This window comes from Sus scrofa, chromosome 1 (genome assembly GCF_000003025.6).
Source record: "Sus scrofa isolate TJ Tabasco breed Duroc chromosome 1, Sscrofa11.1, whole genome shotgun sequence".
Taxonomy (NCBI): domain Eukaryota; kingdom Metazoa; phylum Chordata; class Mammalia; order Artiodactyla; family Suidae; genus Sus; species Sus scrofa.
In genome coordinates this window covers 145,324,914-145,347,168 of record NC_010443.5, presented here as the reverse complement: position 1 = coordinate 145,347,168, position 22,255 = coordinate 145,324,914, and the positions used below count along the sequence as shown (strand labels likewise).

General features: G+C 39.9%; 1 protein-coding gene across 1 annotated transcript in view; it reads right to left on the bottom strand.

The window, feature by feature from the left end:
• TARSL2 (threonyl-tRNA synthetase like 2) overlaps nt 1–22,255 on the bottom strand; it is a 55,427-nt gene that overhangs the window by 10,594 nt on the left and 22,578 nt on the right. Inside the window, exons 9-13 of the mRNA XM_021084977.1 lie at nt 21,280–21,378; nt 13,747–13,913; nt 11,532–11,694; nt 2,515–2,652; nt 80–157 (exon numbers count right to left, since the gene is read on the bottom strand). Of these exons, the coding sequence (XP_020940636.1) occupies nt 80–157; nt 2,515–2,652; nt 11,532–11,694; nt 13,747–13,913; nt 21,280–21,378 (645 nt within the window). The remainder of the gene's footprint in view (nt 1–79; nt 158–2,514; nt 2,653–11,531; nt 11,695–13,746; nt 13,914–21,279; nt 21,379–22,255) is intronic.

Sequence of the window (22,255 nt, the reverse complement as noted above, 5' to 3'; positions counted from 1 at the left end):
GTAAATTAAGTGTTTGTTTAGAGACAGTTTTTATTTTTCCTTTTAATTTTATTCTTTTAGAAACATATGGTCTACTTACTTTAGGACCATAAAATGCTCCGTCTCCTGGTTTCATTTTCCACGGTTTTCCAAATTCTACCAAGCTATTCTGTAGTTGCTATTTTTTTTAAGAAGAGAACATTTATAACTTCAATATCATTGTACATTTTATCTGTTTGTCATACAGCTCAAAAAAGTAAGTTCAAATCTTTTCTTCTTTTTTTTTTTTTTACTTTTTAGGGCTGGACCTGAGGTATTTGGAGGTTCCCAGGCTAAGGGTCTAATCCGAGCTACAGCTGTCGGCCTACACCACAGCCATAGCAACGCTGGATCCAAGCCTTATCTGCGAACTACACCACAGCTCACAGCAATGCTGGATCCTCATAACCCACTGAGTGAGGCCAGAGATTGCAACCTCATGGTTCCTAGTCTGATTCTTTTCTGCTGTGCCGCGATGGGAACTCTGTAAATTCAAACCTTAATCACATTCTATTTTAGTTCAACATATATTTATTGAGCATCTTTTACATTCAATAAACTACTGAGCAAGGACTATATAAAGATGATTATGATGGAACTTGCTCTCAAAAAAAGGACTGCACCTGCAGCATATGGAAGTCCCCAGGCTAGGGGTTGAATTAGAGCTGCACTGCCGGCCTATGCCACAGCCATAGCAACTTGGGATCCAAGCCACATCTGCAACCTACCCCACATCTCACGGCAACACCAGATCCCCAAATGACTGAGCAAGGCCAGGGATTGAACCCACATCCTCATAGATACTAGTCGGGTTCATAACCCACTGAGCCACAGGGGGAACTCCCAAAACAATCATGTTTTAATTGGGGAAGAAAAATGATCATTTACTAAATTGTTCTACTTAGAGAGAGGTACTTTTGGCACTTCTGCCCATGCAGGCCCCCTCTGCTCTACACTTACCAGCTCCTTACAAGAGAAGCCTACATACATTAACCTTGCTCCATGTGTACTCTGTGTTCAGGTATAAGAAGACCAGTGGGGCAGGCCTTGCACCTCTCTCTTGTTTCTCCCACCCCTCTGTGCAGGCAGGTTGTGGGCAGTGCCCTTTGTGACACATGCAGCTATGGAAGTGGGAGGACCACTTTGGTCTCCAGACTAAGCAGGCAGTCTATCAAGTTAGCTTGTAGTGAAGACAGTCCACACTGAAGGGGACTGCGTGTGCACGCAAGTATTAGTGAAAGGGTTCTTTGAGTCTTCTGGCCACCCCCTGTGAAAATGCTTCTTTGGGAAGCACCCAGGCATTCCTAAGTCCCCCACCAGACTCCTGTCATCACCCCAGCACACGGTGCTATAAGGGCCATGACATTTGGGAGTGAAGTGCCTGATGGGGAAGTAGAAAAGAGGTATTGTCCTGGGGCTGAGGGCAGCATCACCAAGAAAGCCTCTCTCAGAGTCTCAGTCAGGGTGGGTCAGGAGCTGCTCTTGGCAAGATCCCAGGAGCCTCCCTCATGGGCTGAAGCCTCCTGAAGCAGCTCCCTTTCTGCTTCAAAGAAGGCCACCACCACAGAAGCACTGTATAAGCTGGAGCTGCCTCCCTCTGTTTCCGGAGGGAGCAGAGACTCTGGCATATGTTCTTAGAGAAAATGAGGTCCTGTTACAGCAGGTAACTGGGTGATGGAAAGAAGTTTAGGGGCTCCCAGGGATTTAAAAGCCAAAGGCTGGCCAGATTTGGGGGAAGAACATAAAACAGAGGTCACTGCATCTCTTGGGCTTCTGAAGACACAGGGATGGGAAGGCCTGACAGAAGGGGCCAAGGCCAAGAGGTGCTAGATTTCCATGAGGTCTGGGAGAAAGGGGAAGTGTGAGCAGAGTTCTCTGATGCTCTCCTAGGCCTGGTCCATGGATACTGCCTGCATCTAGTGACAGAGGAATCAAGATCTCCTCTTCTCTCTGCTGTCTGTCTGTCCTGCCCCAGGTAAACCAAGTCTCTGGCTCCCAAGAGCACGGGGGTCTAGACCACAGTATGTGCCGGGCTCCAGACACATTGGTTTGCTTGGAGTTGTGTGGGTGAGGGGCTGGAATGTTCTTGGGGATCTCAATGACTCACTGCAACTCTCTTCCATCTAGTGGGATGCAAGAGAGATTTGGGGTTAATCCAGCTCCAAGGAGCTATTGGATCTCCATCATTTCCTGTGGTATAGGCCAGACCAGAGCTGCTGAAGGAGCCAGAGGACTACTTTAAAAACTTCTGAAATTGATTAGTGACCAGCACCGAAAAGAGTATAAATGAAAACCTGATGTAAACTAAAGTGTGAAACTAATGTAAAGTATTGCTTTTATCACTGTTTTGGTGAAAACTGGATTAACTACATGGTACAATCCGCACGTTTACCCTAGAACTTCCAATTTTTAATTCCATTGCAGAGCATCACATCCTCTTGCAAGCCATTTTTCCATAGTCACGAAAATGAAGGGTAACACTTTGTTTCTCCCTACCTTTTCAGCTTCATCCCATATCGCAACTTCTCCTAGAAAGTCTTCAGGTCTTGTTGATAAATTTAATTGAAAGGAGAAGCCAAATGTCGAGTAAACAGATTGCAAAAACTTCAAACACCCTTTTATTTCTTCTTCAATCTGAAATTAAAGGAAGTGAAAAACTTGAAGAAGATACCAAGTTAAAGCCATTTATAGCATTAAAAAATTCTTCATGTCAGATAGAAAGAAAGCATGCTATTACTTTAGAGTACAGTCAATGGCACTGTTTGGGCTGTTCATCCTTTCTCTACTTGAATATTCATGGAATGCCCTCCAGGTGCCAGGTGCACACAGGCTGCCAGAGGCTCCCACAGTCCAGTGCAGATGAAGAAGCAGGCAAGGGTGCCTCACTGTGAACAGTGCACTGGGGAGAAAGGGCAGCTGTCCAGAGGAAGGAATGGCCAAGCCAAAGTCAGAGGATGAGTAGGAGTTCTCCATGGAGAAGCAGGAGCACCCCAAGGGTGCGGGACTAGAGGACAGAGGGGCAGACCAGGGTAGGACAGCCATGGGGAGCTGCCCGGGAGAGGGCAGAGGTGCACAAAGGGGAGGATGGCAGGCAATCAGGCTAGAGGTAGGCTGGGGTCAGAGAAAACAAGTGCTTTCAAAACCTGAGTAGCGCCTGCACTTTTTAGCCTGAGAGCAACGGAAAACGAGTGGAGGTTTTAGTAGGGACTAACACAATTCAGTGTTCCTTTACACAATCACCCATCACTGGGCTGGTTCTATATTTAAGCTATTTCAAATAAAGCTGCTGTGAACATGTGTGTATTAGTCTTTGTATAAACATGTGCTTTCTTTTTATCTTAGAAAAAGAAAAGGAGTAAGATGGCTGGGTCATATGGTGTGTATGTGTGTCTCATTTTTTAAGAGACTGCCAAACTGTTTTTCAAAGTGACTGTAACATTTTCTATTTCTGTAACTAGTGTATGAGGGTTCCAGTTCCTCCACATTCTCAACACATGCTAGAGTCAGTCTTTTAAATATGAACCATTTTGGAGTTCCCACTATGTCTCGTTGGGCTAAGAACCTGACTAGTATCCATGAGGTTGCAAGTTCAATCCCTGGCCTTGCTCTGTGGGTTAAAGATCCAGCGTTGCTGTGAGCTGTGGTGTAGGTCTCAGACCTGGCTCAGATCCTCCATTGCTGTGGCTGTAGTGCAGGCCAGCAGCTGCAGCTCTGATTCTACCCCTAGCCTGGGAACTTCCATATGCAGAGGGTGTGGCCCTAAAAATAAAATAAAATAAATAAATAAAATTTAACCATTCTGATAGGTGTAGAATCAGCTCATTATGGTTTCCATTTTCATTTCCTTAGTGATGGATGATCTTGAATCCCTTATTCATGTGCTTCTTTGCCATATCTTCTTAGATGTATATCTTCTTCTGAATATATTCTTAGGTAAAGTGAATGGTCAAGTCTTTCTGCCCATTTTTTAAAGTTAAACTTTGTATTTGGAGGTTAATATGCATTTGTAAGAACTAAGACAGTGATCCTTGTATTATTTACTCAGTTTTCCCTCATGGTACAAAACCACAGTACACTGTCATACCCAGGATGTCAACAAAGATGCAAGAAGATACACAATCACCCCATCACCATGAGGACACTTAACAAGGCTGTTTTACATCCACACTGCTTCCCTCTCACCCTCACTCTTCCTGGAAACCACTAATCTGGTCTCCATGTCTATGTTTTTGTCATTTTAAGAACAGAATGGAATGGAATCAATGTAATATGAAAATTTGGGATTGACTTCTCTCATGCTGCAGAATTCTCTGAAGATTCACTCATTGATTTTCAATGTCAATTCTTTGTCCTTTTTATTGCTGAGTGGTATTGCATGGGATGGATGTGCCACTGTTTAATCCTCTGAAAGACATATGTGTTGTTTGCAGTGTTTGGCTATTAGTAATAAGGCTGCTATAAACATTCTTGTATAGATTTTGGAGTGAACATTATGTTTCCTACTTCTAGGATAGATTCTAGGAGTGCAACTTCTGGGTCATACAGTAGCTGGATGCTTAGTTTTAGAAACTGCCAAATTGTTTTCCAGGGTGGCTGTACATTTTTACATTCCTAACAACAATGATGATTGATAGATAACAGTTTCGCCACATACTTGCCATCATTTGATGTTGTCACTGTTTTTTATTTTAGCCATTCTAAAAGGTATGCAGTAATACTCTCATTGTAATTTTAATTTGCGTGTCTTCAATAATGATGTTCTTATATGCTTATCTGCCACCTGTATTCCTTCCTTGGAAAATGTCTGCTCACGTCTTTGGTCCATTTTCTAACTGGATTATTTTACTACTGTTGAGTTTTGAGATTTCTTTATTCTAGGTACTACTTCTTTCTCAGATACACAGTTTGCAAATATTTTCTTCCAGTTTGTAGCCTGTCTTCCATCCTTTAATAAAGTCTTTCAAAGGCGAAAAGTTTTAAGTTTGATGAAGTTCGATTTATTGATTTTTCCTTTTAGGATTGTACTTTCTGGAGTTCCCGTCGTGCTGCAGTGGTTAACGAACCCCACTAAGAACCATGAAATTGTCTCTTTGAGGATGCAGGTTCGATCCCTGGCCTTGCTCAGTGGGTTAAGGATCCGGTGTTGCCGTAAGCTGTGTAGGTTGCAGACACGGTTGGGATCCTGCGTTGCTGTGGCTGTGGTGTAGGCGGGTTGCTACAGCTCCGATTAGATCCCTAGCCTGGGAACCTCCATATGCCTTGGGTGCAGACCTAGAAAAGACAAAAAAAAAAAAAAAAAAAAAAAAGGATTGTACTTTTGATGTCAAGTCTAAAGACTCTTTACCTAGCCCTAGATCCTAAAGATTGTCTCATACATTATTTTTTAAAGTTTTATAGGTTTTGCTTGTCCTATTTAAGTCCACTGTATCAGTCTCAGTTCTCCAGAGAAACAGAGATTTATTATAAGGCATTGGATCACACAGTATTAAGGATAAATCCCCAAAGAACCAAGAGAGTTGATGGTGTAAGTGCCAGTTCACAGGCAGAAGGCTGATGAATCTGACTAGTATACATGAGGATGCAGGTTCGATCCCTGGCCTCACTCAGTGGGTTAAGGATCTGGCATTGCTGTGAGCTGTGGTGTAGGTTGCAGACATGGCTCGGATCCCGTGTTGCTGTGGCTCTGGCATAGGCTGGTAGCTACAGCTCTGATTAGACCCCTAGCCTGGGAACCTCCATAGGCCACAGGAGTGGCCCTACAAAAGGCAAAAAATATAATCACTCAAAAAAAGTAATAGGTGGAAATTAAAATATGCAGAGGACTTGTATGCTGAAATGAACAAGGAAATGTTCCTTCCTCTTCAATTTTCTGAACAGAAAGAATCTATGTTAATTTTTTTTTTCTTTTTATGGCCGCACCAGCAGCATATGGAAGTTCCCAGGCTAGGAGTCAAATCAGAGCTGTAGCTGAGGCCTATGCCACAGCAACAGCAACACCAGATCCAAGTCGAATCTGCAACCTACGTCACAGCTTGCGGCAATACTGGATCCTTAACCAACTGAGCAAGGCCAGCAATGGAACCCACATCCTCACGGACACTATGTCAGGTTCTTAACCTCCTGAGCCAAAATGGGAACTCCTGCGTTAATTCTTTAAATGTTTGATAGAATTCTTCAGTGAAACTATCTGATATGAACCTGGAAATTTCTTTTTTTGGGGACTTTTATTTTATTTTTTGCTTTTTAGGGCTGCACCCAAGGAACATGAGGTTCCCAGGCTAGAGGTCCAGTCAGAGCTACAGATGCCGGCCTACATCACAGCCACAGCAATGCCAGATCCGAGCCGCATCTGTGACCCACACCACAGCTCAGAGCAACGCCGGATCCCCAACCCATTGAGCGAGGCCAGGGATCGAACCTGCGACCTCATGGTTCTCAGTCAGATTCATTTCTGCTGCACCACGATGGGAACTCCTTTTTTGGGAGTTTTAAAAGTACACATTCTATTTTTTCATAGTGACAGGGTTCCCAAATGATCTATTTCCTATTGGGTAATTTGCAGTAGTCTGCTTTTCAAGAAATTAATCCATTTCATTGAAGTTGTTGAACTAATGTGTGTAGTGTTATTATATTCCCTTTATTATGCTTTTGATGTTTTCAAGGTCTTAGTAATATTTCCTACTGATTCTTAATATTGGTGACTCGTATTTTCTTAGTATTTTTCTTTTTCAGAAATAGAAAAAGATAGACATTTGTAAGTTTCATTAATCTTTTCAAAGATCCAGTTTTTTCTCATTATGTTTTTCCATCGTTTTTCTTTTTTTAATTTCATAGATGTCTGTTCTTATCTTTATTGTTTCCTTTCTTCTTACTGTCTTGAATTTATTTTATCCTTTTTTTCTAGGTGTTGTGGTGGGAGCCTAGATTAATGCTTTCAGACTTTTCTTTTTTTTCTGTATAAGATATACATTTATTGCTATATATTTATCTTTTAGCACTTCTTTTGATCTTACCCATAAATGTTAATATGTTGCATTTTCATTTTCACGTTGATCAATGTAACTTTTAAAAAATTTCTCTTGTGGGAGTTCCCGATGTGGCACAATGGGTTAAGAATCCAACTGCAGGAGTTCCCATCGTGGCTCAGTGGTAATGAACCCTAATATCCATGAGGACATAGGTTTGGTCCCTATCCTCACTCAGTGGGTTAAGGATCCAGCATTGCTGTGAGCTGTGGTATAGGTTGCAGATGAAGCTCAGATCTGGCATTGCTGTGGCTGTGGCGAAGGCTGGCAGCTATAGCTCTGATTAGACCCCTAGCCTGGGAGCTTCTATATGCTGCGGGTGTGGCCCTAAAAAGACAGGAAAAAAAAAAAAAAAAAGAATCAGGGCTTGGGTCTCTGCACAGGCACATGTTTGATCCCTTCTGGTGAAGTGGGTTAAAGGACCTGGCATCACAGCTATGGCCCAGATTCAATCCTTGGCCCTGGAAATTCCATATGCCATTGGTGCAGTCGTAAGAAAGAAAAAAAAATTTCTCTTGTGATTTCCTCTATAGATTATTTAGAAATGCGTTCTCAGTATCCAAGTATTTGGATATTTTCCTCTTAGCTTTTTTTTTTACTGATTTCTAGTTTAATTCCACTGTGGTTAGAAAAGAGATTTGTATGATTTCTACTTTATGCATTTAGGATTGCCATATCTTCATGAGGGATTAACACTTTTATCATTATGTAATACCCTGTCTTTGGTAATTTCCTCTAAAATCTACTTTATCTGATATTAATATAGCTATTCTTGCTTTCTTTTGATAAATGTTTGCATAATATATCATTTTCCATCATTTTACTTTCAACCCTACCTATAATTTTGTATCTGAAGTTTGTTTCTTGTAGGTAGCACATAGTTGTAATATTTTTAATCACTCTGCCACTCCATATATTTTAATTGGTTTATTTAAACCATTTACATTTAATATAATATTAGGACTTAAGTTTGCCCTTTTGTTTTTTACTGTTTTCTTCCTATATTCTCTTGTTAATGATTTCTGTTTCCTTTCCCCACTTTTCTGTGTTAATTTAATATTTTTAAGAATTCCATTATTAGTTATCATTTTTTAAAAAGTGTATCCCTGCGTACAGATTTTATTTTAGTGGTTTCTCTAGGTATTACACAACTTATCACAGCCTTTGAGTACTTTTTCACATCCACCCTTATTCTCCAACTTTTGCAAACCTCTGGTGACATAATTTTTTTTTCCTTTTTTTAAGGGCTGCACCTCAGCACATGGAGGTTCCCAGGCTAGGGGTTGAATCGGAGCTACAGCTGCCAGCCTACAACACAGCCATAGCAATGCCAGAGCTGAGCCACATCTGCAACCTACACCACAGCTCCCAGCAATGCTGGATCCTTAACCCATTGAGCAAGGCCAGGGATCAAACCTAGTCTGATTCGTTTCCGCTGCGCCATGATGAGAACTATTTTAAAAGTTTTTTATTATGATTGATTTACAATGTTCTATCAATTTCTGCTGTACAGCAAAGTGACCGAGTCATATATATATATATATATATACACTCTTTTTCTTACATTATCCTCCATCATGTTCCATTACAAGTGACTAGATAAATAGTTCCCTGTGCTATACAGCAGGATCTCACTGCCCATCCACTCCAAATGCAACAATTTTCATCTACTAACCCCAGATTCCTAATCCATCCCACTCTCTCCCCTTCCCCCTTGGCAAACACAAGTCTGTCCTACATGTTCATGATCTTTTGTTTTGTAGATCTTTCATGCCATGTTTTAGACTCCACATATAAATGATATGATACGGTGTCTGTCTTTTTCTTTCTGACTTACTTCACTCAGTAAGAGTCTCTAGTTCCATTCATGTTGCTACATTATTTTGTCCTTTTTATGGCTGAGTAGTATTCCATTGTACATATGTACCACATCTTCCTAATCCATTCATCTGTTGATGGGCATTTAGTTTGTTTCCATGTCTTGGCTATTGTGAATAGTGCTGCAATGAACATATGGGTGCATGTATCTTTCAGGGAGAGTTTTGTCCACGTATTTGCCCAGGAGTGGGATTGCTGGGTCATATGTTCTATATTTAGTTTTCTGAGGTATTTCCATACTGTTTTCCAAAGTGGTTGTACCAATTTACATTCCCACCAAGAGAGAAGGAGGGTTCCCCTTTCTCCACATCCTCTCCAGCATTTGCTGTTTGTTCACTTGTTAATGATGGCCACTCTAACTAGTGTGAGGTGGTACCTCATTGTAGTTTTGATTTGCATTTCTCTAATGATTAGTGATGTTGAGCATTTTTTCATGTGCCTGCTGACCATGTGTATGTCTTCTTGGGAGAAATATCTAGTTAGGTTTTCTGCCCATTTTTCAATTGGGTTGGTTTTTTTTGTTTGTTTGTTTTTCCATTGTTGGGTTGTATGAGTTGTTTGTATGTTTTGGAGATTAAACCTTTATCGGCTGAGTCATTTGCAAAAACTTTCTCCCAATCTGTGGGTTGTCTTTTCATTTTTTTAATGGTTTCCTTTGCTGTGCAGAAGATTTTGAGTTTAATTAGGCCCCATTGGTTTGTGTCTTTATTCTAAGAGGTGGATCAAACAAGATGTCTCTGTGATTTATGTCAAAGAGTGTTCTGCCTATGTTTTCCTCTGAGAGTTTTATTGTGTCTGGCCTTACATTTAGCTCTTTAATCCATTTTGAGTTTATTTTTGTGTGTGGTGATAGACAATGTTCTAATTGCATTTTCTTTTGTGCAGTTGTCCAGTTTCCCCAGCACCATTTATTGAAGAGACTATCTTTCCTCCACTATACATTCTTGTCTCCTTTGTCATAGATTAACTGACCATAGATGTTTGGGTGGTGACACAAATATTAGATGTTTTGTTTTACTATCACTGGTCACTGAGGTTCTGTTCATTTTATTTCAGTCTCCTCTCCTTGTTTTTCAGACTGTGCCATTTCTATTGGTGTCTTCAGGTTCACTGATTCTTTTCTGTGTCCCCTCCATTCTGCTCATGAATCCATCCACTAAGTATTTTATTACTTCTTGAGAAAAATATGGTAGTTTGTGTTTTTTAAAAAAATTTGTCCATTTCATCTGATTTGTCAAATTTACTGGCATAAACTTGTTCAAAATATTACCTTATTATCCTTTTAATATCTATAGAATCTTTAGTAATGTCACTTCTCTCAGTTCTAGTGTTTTTAATTAGTGACTTTTTTTCTCTGATAAAACTAAAGGTTTATAGTCCTCAAGGAAAACCAGCCTTTGGTTTTTATTGATTTTTTTATTGTTTTTCTTTTTTATATCTCATGATTTCTGCTATGCTATTTTCTCTCTTTTGCTTACATCTCTCTCTCTCTCTCTCTTTTTTTTTTTTTTTTTTTTTTTTTTTTTTTTTTTTTTGCTTTTTAGGGCTGAACCCTCAGCATGTGGAGTTCCCAGTCTAGGGGTCGAACTGAAGCTGTAGCCACCAGCCTATGCCACAACCATAGCAATGTCAGGTCCCAGCCGCATCTGTGACCCACACCACAGATCATGGCAACACCAGATCCTTAACCCATTGAGTGAGGCCAGGAATAGAACCTGCATCCTCATGGATGCTAGTCAGGTTCGTTTCTGCTGAGCCATGACAGGAACTCCTCTTCTGCTTACTTCTGATGAAACTTGCTCTTCTTTTTCTAGTTTATTAAGTAGAAGTTGAGATTATTGATTTGAAAACATTCTTTTCTAATGTAGACATTTAGGGCTCTAAGTGTCCTCTAAGTACCATTTTAATGGAATCCCACAGATTTTTATATACTGCATCAAACTATACTATTTTAAATATATTTACTATTTTAAAAGTACTCCATTTAAAATATATGGAATACTACTCAGCCATAAAAAAGAATGAAATAATGTCATTTGGAGGAATATGGATGGACCTAGAGATTATCATACTAAGTAAAATAAATCAGAAAGAAAAAGATACATATATGCTATCATTTATATGTGGAATCTAAAAAAATGATCCCAATGAATTTATATACAAAATATAACTAGACCCACAGACATAGAGAACAACCTTATGGTTACCAAAGGGGAAAGGGAGTAGGGGAGAAATAAGTTAGGAGTTTGTAATTCAAAGATACAAACTACTATATAAAAAAGAAATAAACAATGTAATTTATGTCCCAATGTATAAAGAATAAAATTGCCTTTACTTTTGCTGTTAGTTATTGTTAAAAATAATTTGAAATTGTATCAAACAAAAGTTTTAATTTTCAGAGAATTTTGTTCCTTTATAATAAGTTATGTTTGGGAAAATAATTCCCTGTCAAGAGATTACTAATGTATGACCCAAATTAAAGAATCACAAAATGTTGGCGCTGAATCAGGACCTCAGTTTATTTCACTCGGAATGACCAAGCGAAGCGTCCAAGGCTTCCTATTGACCAGGAATTCCTATTGACCAGGCTTCACTTCTATTGCTGCTTACCTGCTCCACTGTGCAGAAGATGTGTGCATCATCCTGCTGGAAGCGCCTGACATGGGTCAAGCTGCTCAAAGTTTCTGACAGTTCATTCCTATGAAGAACTCCGAAGTCAGCAAATCTAATAGGCATTTCCCTCCAAGATCGCGGACGATGGGCAAACATCAAGCTAGAAAAGATGTAGCAACATACAGATTTTGCTTAGCACTGAAAAGATTAAGTAGTTATTTGTCATTTTGACACTGGTCCCAACTTTTTTCTACAACTGTCTACGTATCTGTTTCTTCCAAACTCTACTCATGGGCTCCCAGAGGAAATGATCTGTGTCTTAATCACCTCTGTATTTCTAGTACCAAGCACTCAACTAATTTCCTCTGTAAAATTAAAGACCTCTTCTGCAGAAAGCACTCCTGGCTCCCATATTCCATTACCACCAAACCATGTGGTCCTGCTTCCTCATTCTGAAACCTGAAGATACAAAATTACACTCTGCACTTTTGTTCAGCTTTCTTATAATTATATTGGAATCACAGGCTATAGCTTCAAATGTTATCCAATGGGAAACTTAGTTAAGATATTGTTAATACAGGTGTTTTAAAGAAAACTTAGTTAAGATATTGTTAATACAGGTGTTTTAAAGAATGCAATGCACTAGATTAGCATCTACCTTCTGTTTAAAACAGGAATAGAATGTTTCTATATCAGTTTTCACAAAATTAAATATAAATATATATATTTTTCACATGCCACCATTATAAAGTTGAATTTCTTTTAGTCTTTACTGAAAACGGCAAAGAGCTTTTTTCAGTGTTCAGGGGTTTGTTTTAATTAGTTACCTTCTAAGGTCACTTTATTTGAAACTATGTATGTTGATGATATAAAGCTAGAATAGTTGGGATTTTTTTTATGGAGAATTTACCTGTTCACTTCCAGTTGTAAAATCTGCTTTTTCTACAAGGTTGAATTTGCATATCATGCAGCTTTAGGATAATTACAGTCTTTCATAGACTCTAAGACAATACTGATTACATAACGTACCACTGATTATATTATGTACCACTAGGAAAATAACCATTAACTAAATTATGACATACTGTTTAGGTGCCAATTGTAAGATGCATTCCAATTTTATGGATGTGGAAATGTAGGGGAAAAAGGTATCTTAGAACCAGTGAAATCTGGAGTTCCCGTCATGGCTCAGTGGTTAATGAATCTGAGTAGGAACCATGAGGTTTTGGATTTGATCCCTGGCCTTGCTCAGTGGGTTAAGGATCTGGTGTTGCCGTGAGCTGTGGTGTAGGTTGCAGATGCAGCTCAGATCCCGCGTTGCTATGCTTCTGGTGTAGGCTGGCAGTTACAGCTCCGATTAGACCCCTAGCCTGGGAATCTCCATATGCCGCAGGAGTGGCCCTAGAAAAGGCAAAAATACAAAAAAAACAAAAAAGAACCAATGAAATCTAGTCATTGATTATGACCTTACTGGTCTTGTTACAATCAACCCAAATAAGATATAAGAACTAAATGTTCTGCAAATATGTATAGAATGAAGTGTATTACTATTAGGAAGAGAAATATTATAATAATTTATAAAGTTGATATGGAATATTATCCTCTGAGAAAATAGTAAATGGCTTCCAGCTAACATTCCAAACCTGCCAAACAGAAACCATATTTTAAAAATAAAATTCATTCTCCAGAATGAAATAACTTGGTAAAGATGATTTCTAATCACCACTCTTCAGATTAAAGGAATCGCTTAATTTCAAAAAATAAAATAATATTAAAAGTTAATTGTGATGAAGTATGTTATGTGCTAATATGCACAGATCTGTTTCTTCTTCTTCTTCCTTTTTTTTTTTTTTGGTAGCTCTTACAGTATATGTAGGTTCCTGGACCAGGGACTGAACTCACGCCACAATAGTGACCCTGGCCACTGCAGTTACAATGCCTTAACCCACTGCACTATGAGGGAACTCCCTGCTTCACTTTTTTTTTTTTTTTTAGGGGTCAAATAGGAATTGCAGCTGCTGGCCTATGCCACAGCCACACCAATGCCAGAGCTGAGCTTCATCTGCAACCTATACTACAACTCACAGCAATGCCAGATCCCCAACCCACTGAGTGAGGCCAGGGATTGAACCTGCATCCTCATGAATACTAGTCAGATTCATTTCTGATACACCACAACAGGAGCCACTCCTGCTTCACTTTGAACACTCACCAGTGCCCTGGACAGTTCATGGGTTTAAGGGCAAAAGTGTCCTTGTCAACATCAAAAGTAAACATGTTCTCTCTGTAGTGCTGCCAGTGTCCCGAGGCTTCCCAGAGCTTACTGCTGTACATGTTGGGGGATAGCACTTCTGTGAAGCTGCGTTGGTGGTATTCCTCCTAAAGGAGACAAGTGTAGAAAGCTACAATCCACTAGGATAGATCACATTCCAGGCAAAGTAACACTGTGAACAAAGGATTTTAAACTCAGGATTATGCCCTACACTAATTCATGGCTAATGCGCCCCTGGTTTTCAGGGCATTACTTTATAGATAAGGAAAAAATTCATGTATGCTCAATATAATTTTCACATTAATATATTTATTTTAGGAGTTGCTGTCGTGGCTCATCGGAAACAAATCTGACTAGCATCCATGAGGACACAGGTTCAATCCCTGGCCTCGCTCAGTGGGTCCGGGATCTGGCGTTTCTGTCAGCTGTGGTATAGTTCGCAGACGAGGCTCGAATCCCTCGTTGCTGTGTCTGTGGCATAGGTCGGCAGCTGTAGCTCCAATTTGACCCCAAGCCTGGGAACCTCCAAATGCTGCAGGTGTAGCCCTAAAAAGACAAAAGACAGGGAAAAAAAAAAACCCAAAATACATTTATTTAATAGTATATAGTAACATAGTATGTAATGTTTTAATTCTTTGAGAATTAGTAATTGAAATACTATGTATATATAAACTTTTTATAACTACAAATTTCCAAATCCTCCTACATTCTAGACAAACAGCAGCTTTTTTTTTTTATTACTTTAGAGGTAGAATGGTTTTATACTTCAATAAGCCTGAATGCCATGATGCATGTAAATTTGCAGTTTTGATCTATTTAGTTTTAAGTAGAAATAAAGTTGGGAATTTTGATAAACAAAGTCCTACTGTATAGCACAGGGAACTATAGTCAGTATGATAAAAAAAAAAACCATCATGGAAAAGAATATGAATATATATATGTATAACTAAATCACTTTGCTGTATGACAGAAATTAACACAACATTGTAAATCAATGATACTTCAATAAAAATTTAAAAAATAATACAAAGTTGGGAATTTTGATTCATACCATTTTAAGCAGTTGCTATCTGCTAAGTCACAAGCTGGTTTCTCTCCCTCTCCCTATCAATTAACAGCTTCTGAACTCAATTGCTAGGGTCAGAAAAAGAGAGTCATGATTCTAAGCATAGTTATTCTTTTATTTTAACTTTGCTGGGTTTTTTTTTTTCCTTCAAGATATTGATCTGATGATCTTTGTTCAGTGATTCTTAGATTTTCAACATTTGTTAATCATTTAATGGGCCTCCGGCATAAAACTAGATCACCATATCATAGCTAAGTAATAAAAATACACTTTTTACAATTAAACACATATTTCAAAATTGCTAACGAGAATAGTTTTGAAATATGGTGACTATATTTTTTGTCACTCTTCAGCAGAGCATCTTTTCAATTCAATCATGAATAGCCGGAGTTCCTGTCGTGGCACAGTGGTTAACGAATCCGACTAGGAACCATGAGGTTGCGGGTTCGGTCCCTGCCCTTGCTCAGTGGGTTAACGATCCGGCGTTGCCGTGAGCTGTGGTGTAGGTTGCAGACGCGGCTCGGATCCCGCGTTGCTGTGGCTCTGGCGTAGGCTGGTGGCTACAGCTCCGATTCAACCCCTAGCCTAGGAACCTCCATGTTGCCGCGGGAGCGGCCCAAGAAATAGCAACAACAACAACAACAAAAAAGACAAAAGACAAAAAGACCAAAAAAAAAAAAAAAAAATCATGAATAGCCTACATCTCAGTCACCTAGTAAGCTTCTTTAGCTATCCTTTGTTCTTACCAAATTGGAAAGTTTCAACAAAATTATAGGTCACTCTGATTGGTAGTACTTATTTGGTGGCTAAGTCAGAGGGCTATATATATTCAGATCAAATAAAGTCTCAGAACTTAAAGGGGTTTCTGTACTTTGGTTTGTTTTTACTAGAGATTATTTTAAAACTTAGCTCAGGAGATAGTAATCAACAGATTTTTAAATCCACTCTGGATACAGTCACATCAGGAATCTGTTTTGTTGAGGTAGTTGGGAATGATTTTAAATTATGCCCTATGAGGGGAAGTGTGATTATGTCTACAGCTTATTTTACACAGTTTAGCAAAAACAAAAACAAAAAACAAAAACTACTGCATTTACAAATAAAATGCATACATATATTATATGTATACGGCCTATCTCTATATGTTATGATATACATATGTGATATATAGTGTTTTGTCTCTTATACATGCACACATGTAAGTAAGAGACTAACCAAGTTGGAAAATATTAACAAATGATGAATCTTTATGAAGGATGCAGGGATGTTCACTGTCCTACACTTTAGCTTTTCTGCAAATTTGAACTTTTCAGAAGAAAAAGTTAGAGAAAATATATCTGAATCCATGTCATCAATTTCTTTCTCTAAAGAGTCAAGACAATCAAGTCTGGGAAAAAGCAAAGTCATGATGACTGAGGACTGAGCAGCTACAGCTCAGTCTGGTCTGAAGAAATCCTGAAGGCTTATTCTGAAGATTAAAAATCATATTTCATCCCAGAAGTAATAATGTCAGGCTACTGAAGGTACTGAATCTCCACCTGCGTCTGTGAACTGGCCACCTAAAATAGCACCTAAATATCAGCATCATAGAGAAATTCTTTTAAGTCACTTTTTCATCACAAGAACTAAAGCAATTCCACTTAAACAGCTCTTTCCGAAATCACACTAAAATAACAGTTTTAATAAATCTACGAGGTCAAAGAGATGAGGAGAGGAGATGTCAACTATATACTTTAGAATCCAGAAAGGAGAAGAACAATGGCCTCAGAAGAACTGGGAAAGCTGAAACTTTATGGGAGAATCCCAGATGCAAGCCTGAAAGCTTCTCTTTTGCCCCTTTCCTATTTGCCCATTTCTGCTCCCCTCTAACCTAAAAAGAACCTAATTATAGGAATGAGACTATTAAGCAATTGAAACCAACTCCTGATCTATGTTCTCCTGCGGGCACACCACGCCTTGCCTAAGCTGTCGATTCTTTTCCTAGTAAAAAGTCCTATTTCTCTACCTCCAAAAGCCCCCTTAGAACTCCAGCAGGAAAATCACATAGGCAAGATACATCTGAGGAGTCAGCCAGTCGTCAGGCAATGGAAAAAGATGCAGAACCCAAACTCCTGCCTTCGTGATTTACTGAGATTCTCCCCCATCCCATATTTCCCTTTAAAAGCTGTCATGGCTGAACAGAATCTTAGGAGGTGGTCTCTGGGCATGAGCCCAGCATCTCCTCAGAAGGCCAGCTTTTCTGATTGAAACATTTTTCCTTTTTACTGACACTTGTCTCTCAAATTATTGGCTTAAGAATGGCAAGCAGCTGAACCTGGGTTCGGTTAAAAGACTATTCCATGTAAATTGGTACAACCACTATGGAAAACAGTACGGGAATACCTCAGAAAACTAAATATAGAACTACCATATGATTCATCAATCCCACTCTTGGTCACATACCCAGACAAAACTCTCATTGAAAAAGACACATGCACCCGTATGTTCATCACAGCACTATTCACAATAGCCAAGACATGGAAACAAACTAAATGCCCATCAACAGATGAATGGATTAGGAAGATGTGGTATATATACACAATGGAATACTACTCAGCCATAAAAAGGACAAAATAATGCCATTTGCAGCAACATGGATGGAACCAGAGACTCTTATACTGAGTGAAGTAAGTCAGAAAGAGAAAGACAGACACCATATGATATCACTTACATGTGGAGTCTAACACATGGCACAAATGATCTATCTACGAAACAGAAAAGATCATGGACATGTAGGACAGACTCAGGTTTTCTGGGGGGAGGGGGAGGAGGGAGTGGGATGGATTAGGAGTCTGGGGTTAGTAGATGAAAACTGTTGCATTTAGAGTGGATGGGCAATGAGATCCTGCTGTATAGCACAGGGAACTATAAATCTAATCACTTGTGATGGAACATGATGGAAGATAATGTGGGAATTATATATATATAATGTATGACTTGGTCACTTGGCTGTACAGCAGAAATTGACAGAACATTGTAAATCAAATCGATCATAATAATTTTTTTTAAAAAGATTCACACTCAAAAAAAAAAAAAGCCTATTCCAGACTTCACATTTTTAAGGTATTGTTCCTGTCTTCTGTATTTCAGCATTTCCAGTTAAAATTTCATTTAGGAGTTCCCGTTGTGGCTCAGTGGAAACAAATCTGACTAGCATCCATGAGGACACAGGCTTAATCCCTGGTCTCACTCAGTGAGTTAAGGATCTGGCGTTGCCATGAGCTGTGATATGGGTCACAGATGAGGCTCGGATCCTGCATCACTGGACATGGCTGCTGCTCTAATGGTAACCCTAATACAGGGGGCTTTGGGTCAAGTGGGCAGAAGCTGGAAGGGCCTTAAAGAACTGTCTGTGAGGACTTGAACACCAGTAAGGAAAATACTATTGAAAGTTGAAGAAAAGAGGACCCTTGCTATGTGGTGCCAGAGATTTGGTAACACTGTCACCCCAGATAACATGGAAACCAGAAGGGGTCCCCAAAGAACTCAGATTTAGCTGGAGAAGGTCCAGGCAGAACGTGGAAAGGGACATCTGACTTCTAGCCACTTGTGACAAAATACAGGACAGACAGAAACTAGGGAGAGCACTATTACATTTCTGAGCCAAATTCAGAGGAATACAAAGGTGGCAGGACCTACTGGATTCAGAAATAAACCTTTCTCATCCCCAGATTCTCCCAGCAAAAGACTCACGAGACTCTTCAGGACAAAGGTAAAATTCAGGTTTACAATTTTAAGGTAAAGTTCTTAGAAGGTGTGGCCGCCTGCCCTTTGCAGAGACCTCAGAAAGAGCTGAGTACCTGATGAGGCTTCTAAGAGTCTTGAGACGGTGCCTTGCACACCCAGTTAAGGATGAATGCTTTTACATTTTTAAGTATTATCTGCCTCCCAGGCATCCCTTGGTAGAGAAGGATCTGTCTTAGAAAGAAATATGGGGGTGGCTTTATCTAAGCATTGATTATAAACATGGTATGTAAAAGACCCCCCGTAGGGATTATACTAGGTTGGAGAGAAAGAACAGAGACAGCATAAAGAGATGAGGTCTCTGGACCCCTAATCTTCTCAGAAGGAACTGGGTTGGGAGCACTGAGAAAGCTGCTCAGAGGAATGTGTGGGCCACTTCTCGTGGGAAAGGGAGGATGACTTAGAACCAGAGACCAGAGGAACACAACTGAGTCCTAAGCAACATGCATTTTCTGACCCTGGAGTAGAGGTGTCAAGAGGTGTCAAAAAGTCTATAGACTCCTAGCAGCTCCTCTCCTGATTCTGAATGGGAACATTACTGCATCCTCTCCATCATCGTCTTACAATGGGGGAGGGTGGCCCACAGGTAACTTATCTCTTTAGTTCACAGGCCATGTATTAAAGAGAACTGCCCTCAATATTCTCTACCTGAGGGTCACACCTGGGGAGCCTCATCTGTACCCAGACCTAATTCATATGACAAATTACTACCTTCTGAGCTAATGTGGTAAACAGATGAGACTTGGGAGAACTTTCACTCAGCAGTCGAACACAGTCAGAGAGCAGAACTGACTCTCCTCCAGTCTTTGGGGGATGAGGAGACAAATAACCACCAGATGGTCAGTTGAAAGCCCCAGGGGCCAGGCCTTAGAAATAGGGATGAGTCGGAGGGCAGCCTGTGTCCCATCCAAATGGAAGCCCAGCCCTGACTCAGCTGTCTCTGGATTGAGTGACAAGCCTTCAGTCCCGGCAATGGGTAAGTGTTCTAGCAGGAGAAAACATCCTCCAGAACCTCTGCAGTTGTTTTATATACAATGTCTACCACAGAATAGAAGATTATTGGATGTGGAAAAAGGCAAGACCATATAGCAGAAAACCAAGGGAAGGTGAAGTCTCTTGAATTTTTTTTTTTTTTCATGGAAAGGCTGATTTCTTCAGACAAGAATATCTGGGAGCTCAAAGTTCTTTACCTTAACTGTGTCTGCCAAACATTCCCATTCCAGGCCTCAGAGACCCACTCCTTCCCACCAGTGCCCCTACCTTGGCATAAGAGACCACTGGGCTTATGTATATAAATGGCCATACAATTCTGCACCCCATATGATCCGGCCTTGGGCCAGATCATCAGCCATGTCTGTCTTGCATCTATAAAAGATAAAAGATTCCTTTCAGGCCACTGCAGAGGCTTTCTGTCTATTCTCCACACATTCCACCCCCAACTCAGGAAGTTCAGGGTGCCAGGAGCTGTGCTGATTTTCCAGCAAAGACAGCATATCCCAAACAGTAGCCATAAAGATGGCCATTACCACCTGCTGAAGTATGAAAACCTTCCGTGATTCAAGACTCATCTCCCTGCTCTCTCATCTCCCTCCAACGAATGGTTAAGCACTGGCCAGTCCCTATGGAAGGTATGCAGCCCAGGAGATAGAATCCATGGAGGTCAGCCTCCAGGGACACAGCCAAGAGAAGGAAGAACAGTGAGTCAGAGAGTAACCAGTGAGACCGTGGATGCTCTCAGGAAGTGACTGCAAAAGGCATTCCCCCAGACAGAGGGGGAAGCAAGGAAAGACACAAGTTAGGAAAGAGGGGACTCAGCACAGGAAAGATAGGGGAGTAGCCAGGGTGATGACAAAAGCAAGTCCTAAGACATCAGTTGCCAAGAATCTTAGCAGCAAGTTAATTCTGGAGTGAGAGGACCAAATTTTGAAAAAAAAAAAATACTTAAGAGATTACCTAGGAATCATCAGAATATGCTTCAAGTAGTCTCAGAGTTTTGTTAGAAAGTTGAAGATGAATTAGTAATAGCACATAGAAAACTGAGGAAATGAAAATTTTAGGTAATTATTAATTATAGGAAAGGCAAAAAATGTACAAGGAAGGAAATGTAATCCTAACAGTCCACATGGACCATCTCTGAACAACAGCTATGTAATCCTAATGAAGACTTTCTACTCTATGAACTTGTAATACATAAGCCTATTTTACAAAATTGTTTTTGCCCTCATTGCTCTGGAGCTGCCAAATCAGCCAGGAGTCACATCACAGACAATGGAAAGCAACACTTCGTGGTTTTGCATCCTGTGCCAGATGAACACCTCTTCCTTTCTTCTCTTTCATAGGGAGCTCCACGCCTGTTCTAAAGTTTATCTTTGTATCACACATGGTCTAGAAACTCATGTGGGCAAGAGGTACATTTAATGAAATCCAAGAATAAATTTATTTAGGGGAATAAAAATTATCTCAATGTTTTTAGCAGAAGCCACAATGCAGCATTTCTCTTTGAGGTTCAAAACTCTTAGTATTATTAAAATAAAACAAATGGAAATGCCTGGACATTTTACAATGAGAGAAAATAGTAAACTATAGAATTGGATAAGTATAGAATATTTTAAAAATTAACTTACTCGTATGAAATCCATAAGTGCATTATAAATAAAGGCTCCTCTGGGAAGAAAGAAACAGCTTCCGGGACTCAGATCATGGAAAAAGAAAAGTTCCTGTTCCTAGATTAAAACAATAATTGCATTTCAAATTTCACTGTTGTTGCTTAACATTTACTGTACACATAGATATGCTAGGAATAAAACATATACTTAGTTACTTCCAATTATTTATTTATTTATTTTTGGCTTAGGGCTGCACCAATGTCATATGGAAGTTCCCAGGGTAGGGGTCCAATCTGAGCTGCAGCTGCCAAACTACACCACAGCCACAGCAATGCCAGATCCTCAACCCACTGAGTGGGGCCAGGGATTGAACCTGCATCTGCAGGGATACTAGTCAGATTCATTACCACTGAGCCACAACAGGAACCCCATCATTTTCAAGTCCTAATGCTAGCACTCCAAAGTCCCTCAATACTTGGATCTAACTATATGTAACAGCACATGTAAAATTACAATTCATATTTATGATTACTTAACTCTGAATTTAGCTTTTATTTCACCTTTTATTTACTGCTGATTTCTTACTTGGCACCTTGGAGTATGGCTGTCATGGGGAGACAACATGGCAAAAAGATCAGAAAAGTTCATTGCTGGAGGTGGGCTCTAAGTGATGGTGACATCAACATGGCTGTCATACTGAGAGCCTGCCCTAGGTGGCCACTGCCACCCAGTGTCCATCCTCATGTCACGCTGCGTGGCGACCCAGCAGGGCCGAGTTCCACAATCAGCTACCTGGCTCAATCAAGTAACACAGCTCTCAGGTGGCAGAACTGAGAGTTACACTCAGGTCTGCCTGCTTGCAAATCTTTATTTCTCCTCTGCTTCCCAAGTACAACGTACATTACCAAGTATACACGCTCTTAAAAAAAATTATTTTTATTGCAATAAAAATGAGAAAAAGGTGCAACTGTTTAAATCAAATGAAAAATACAAG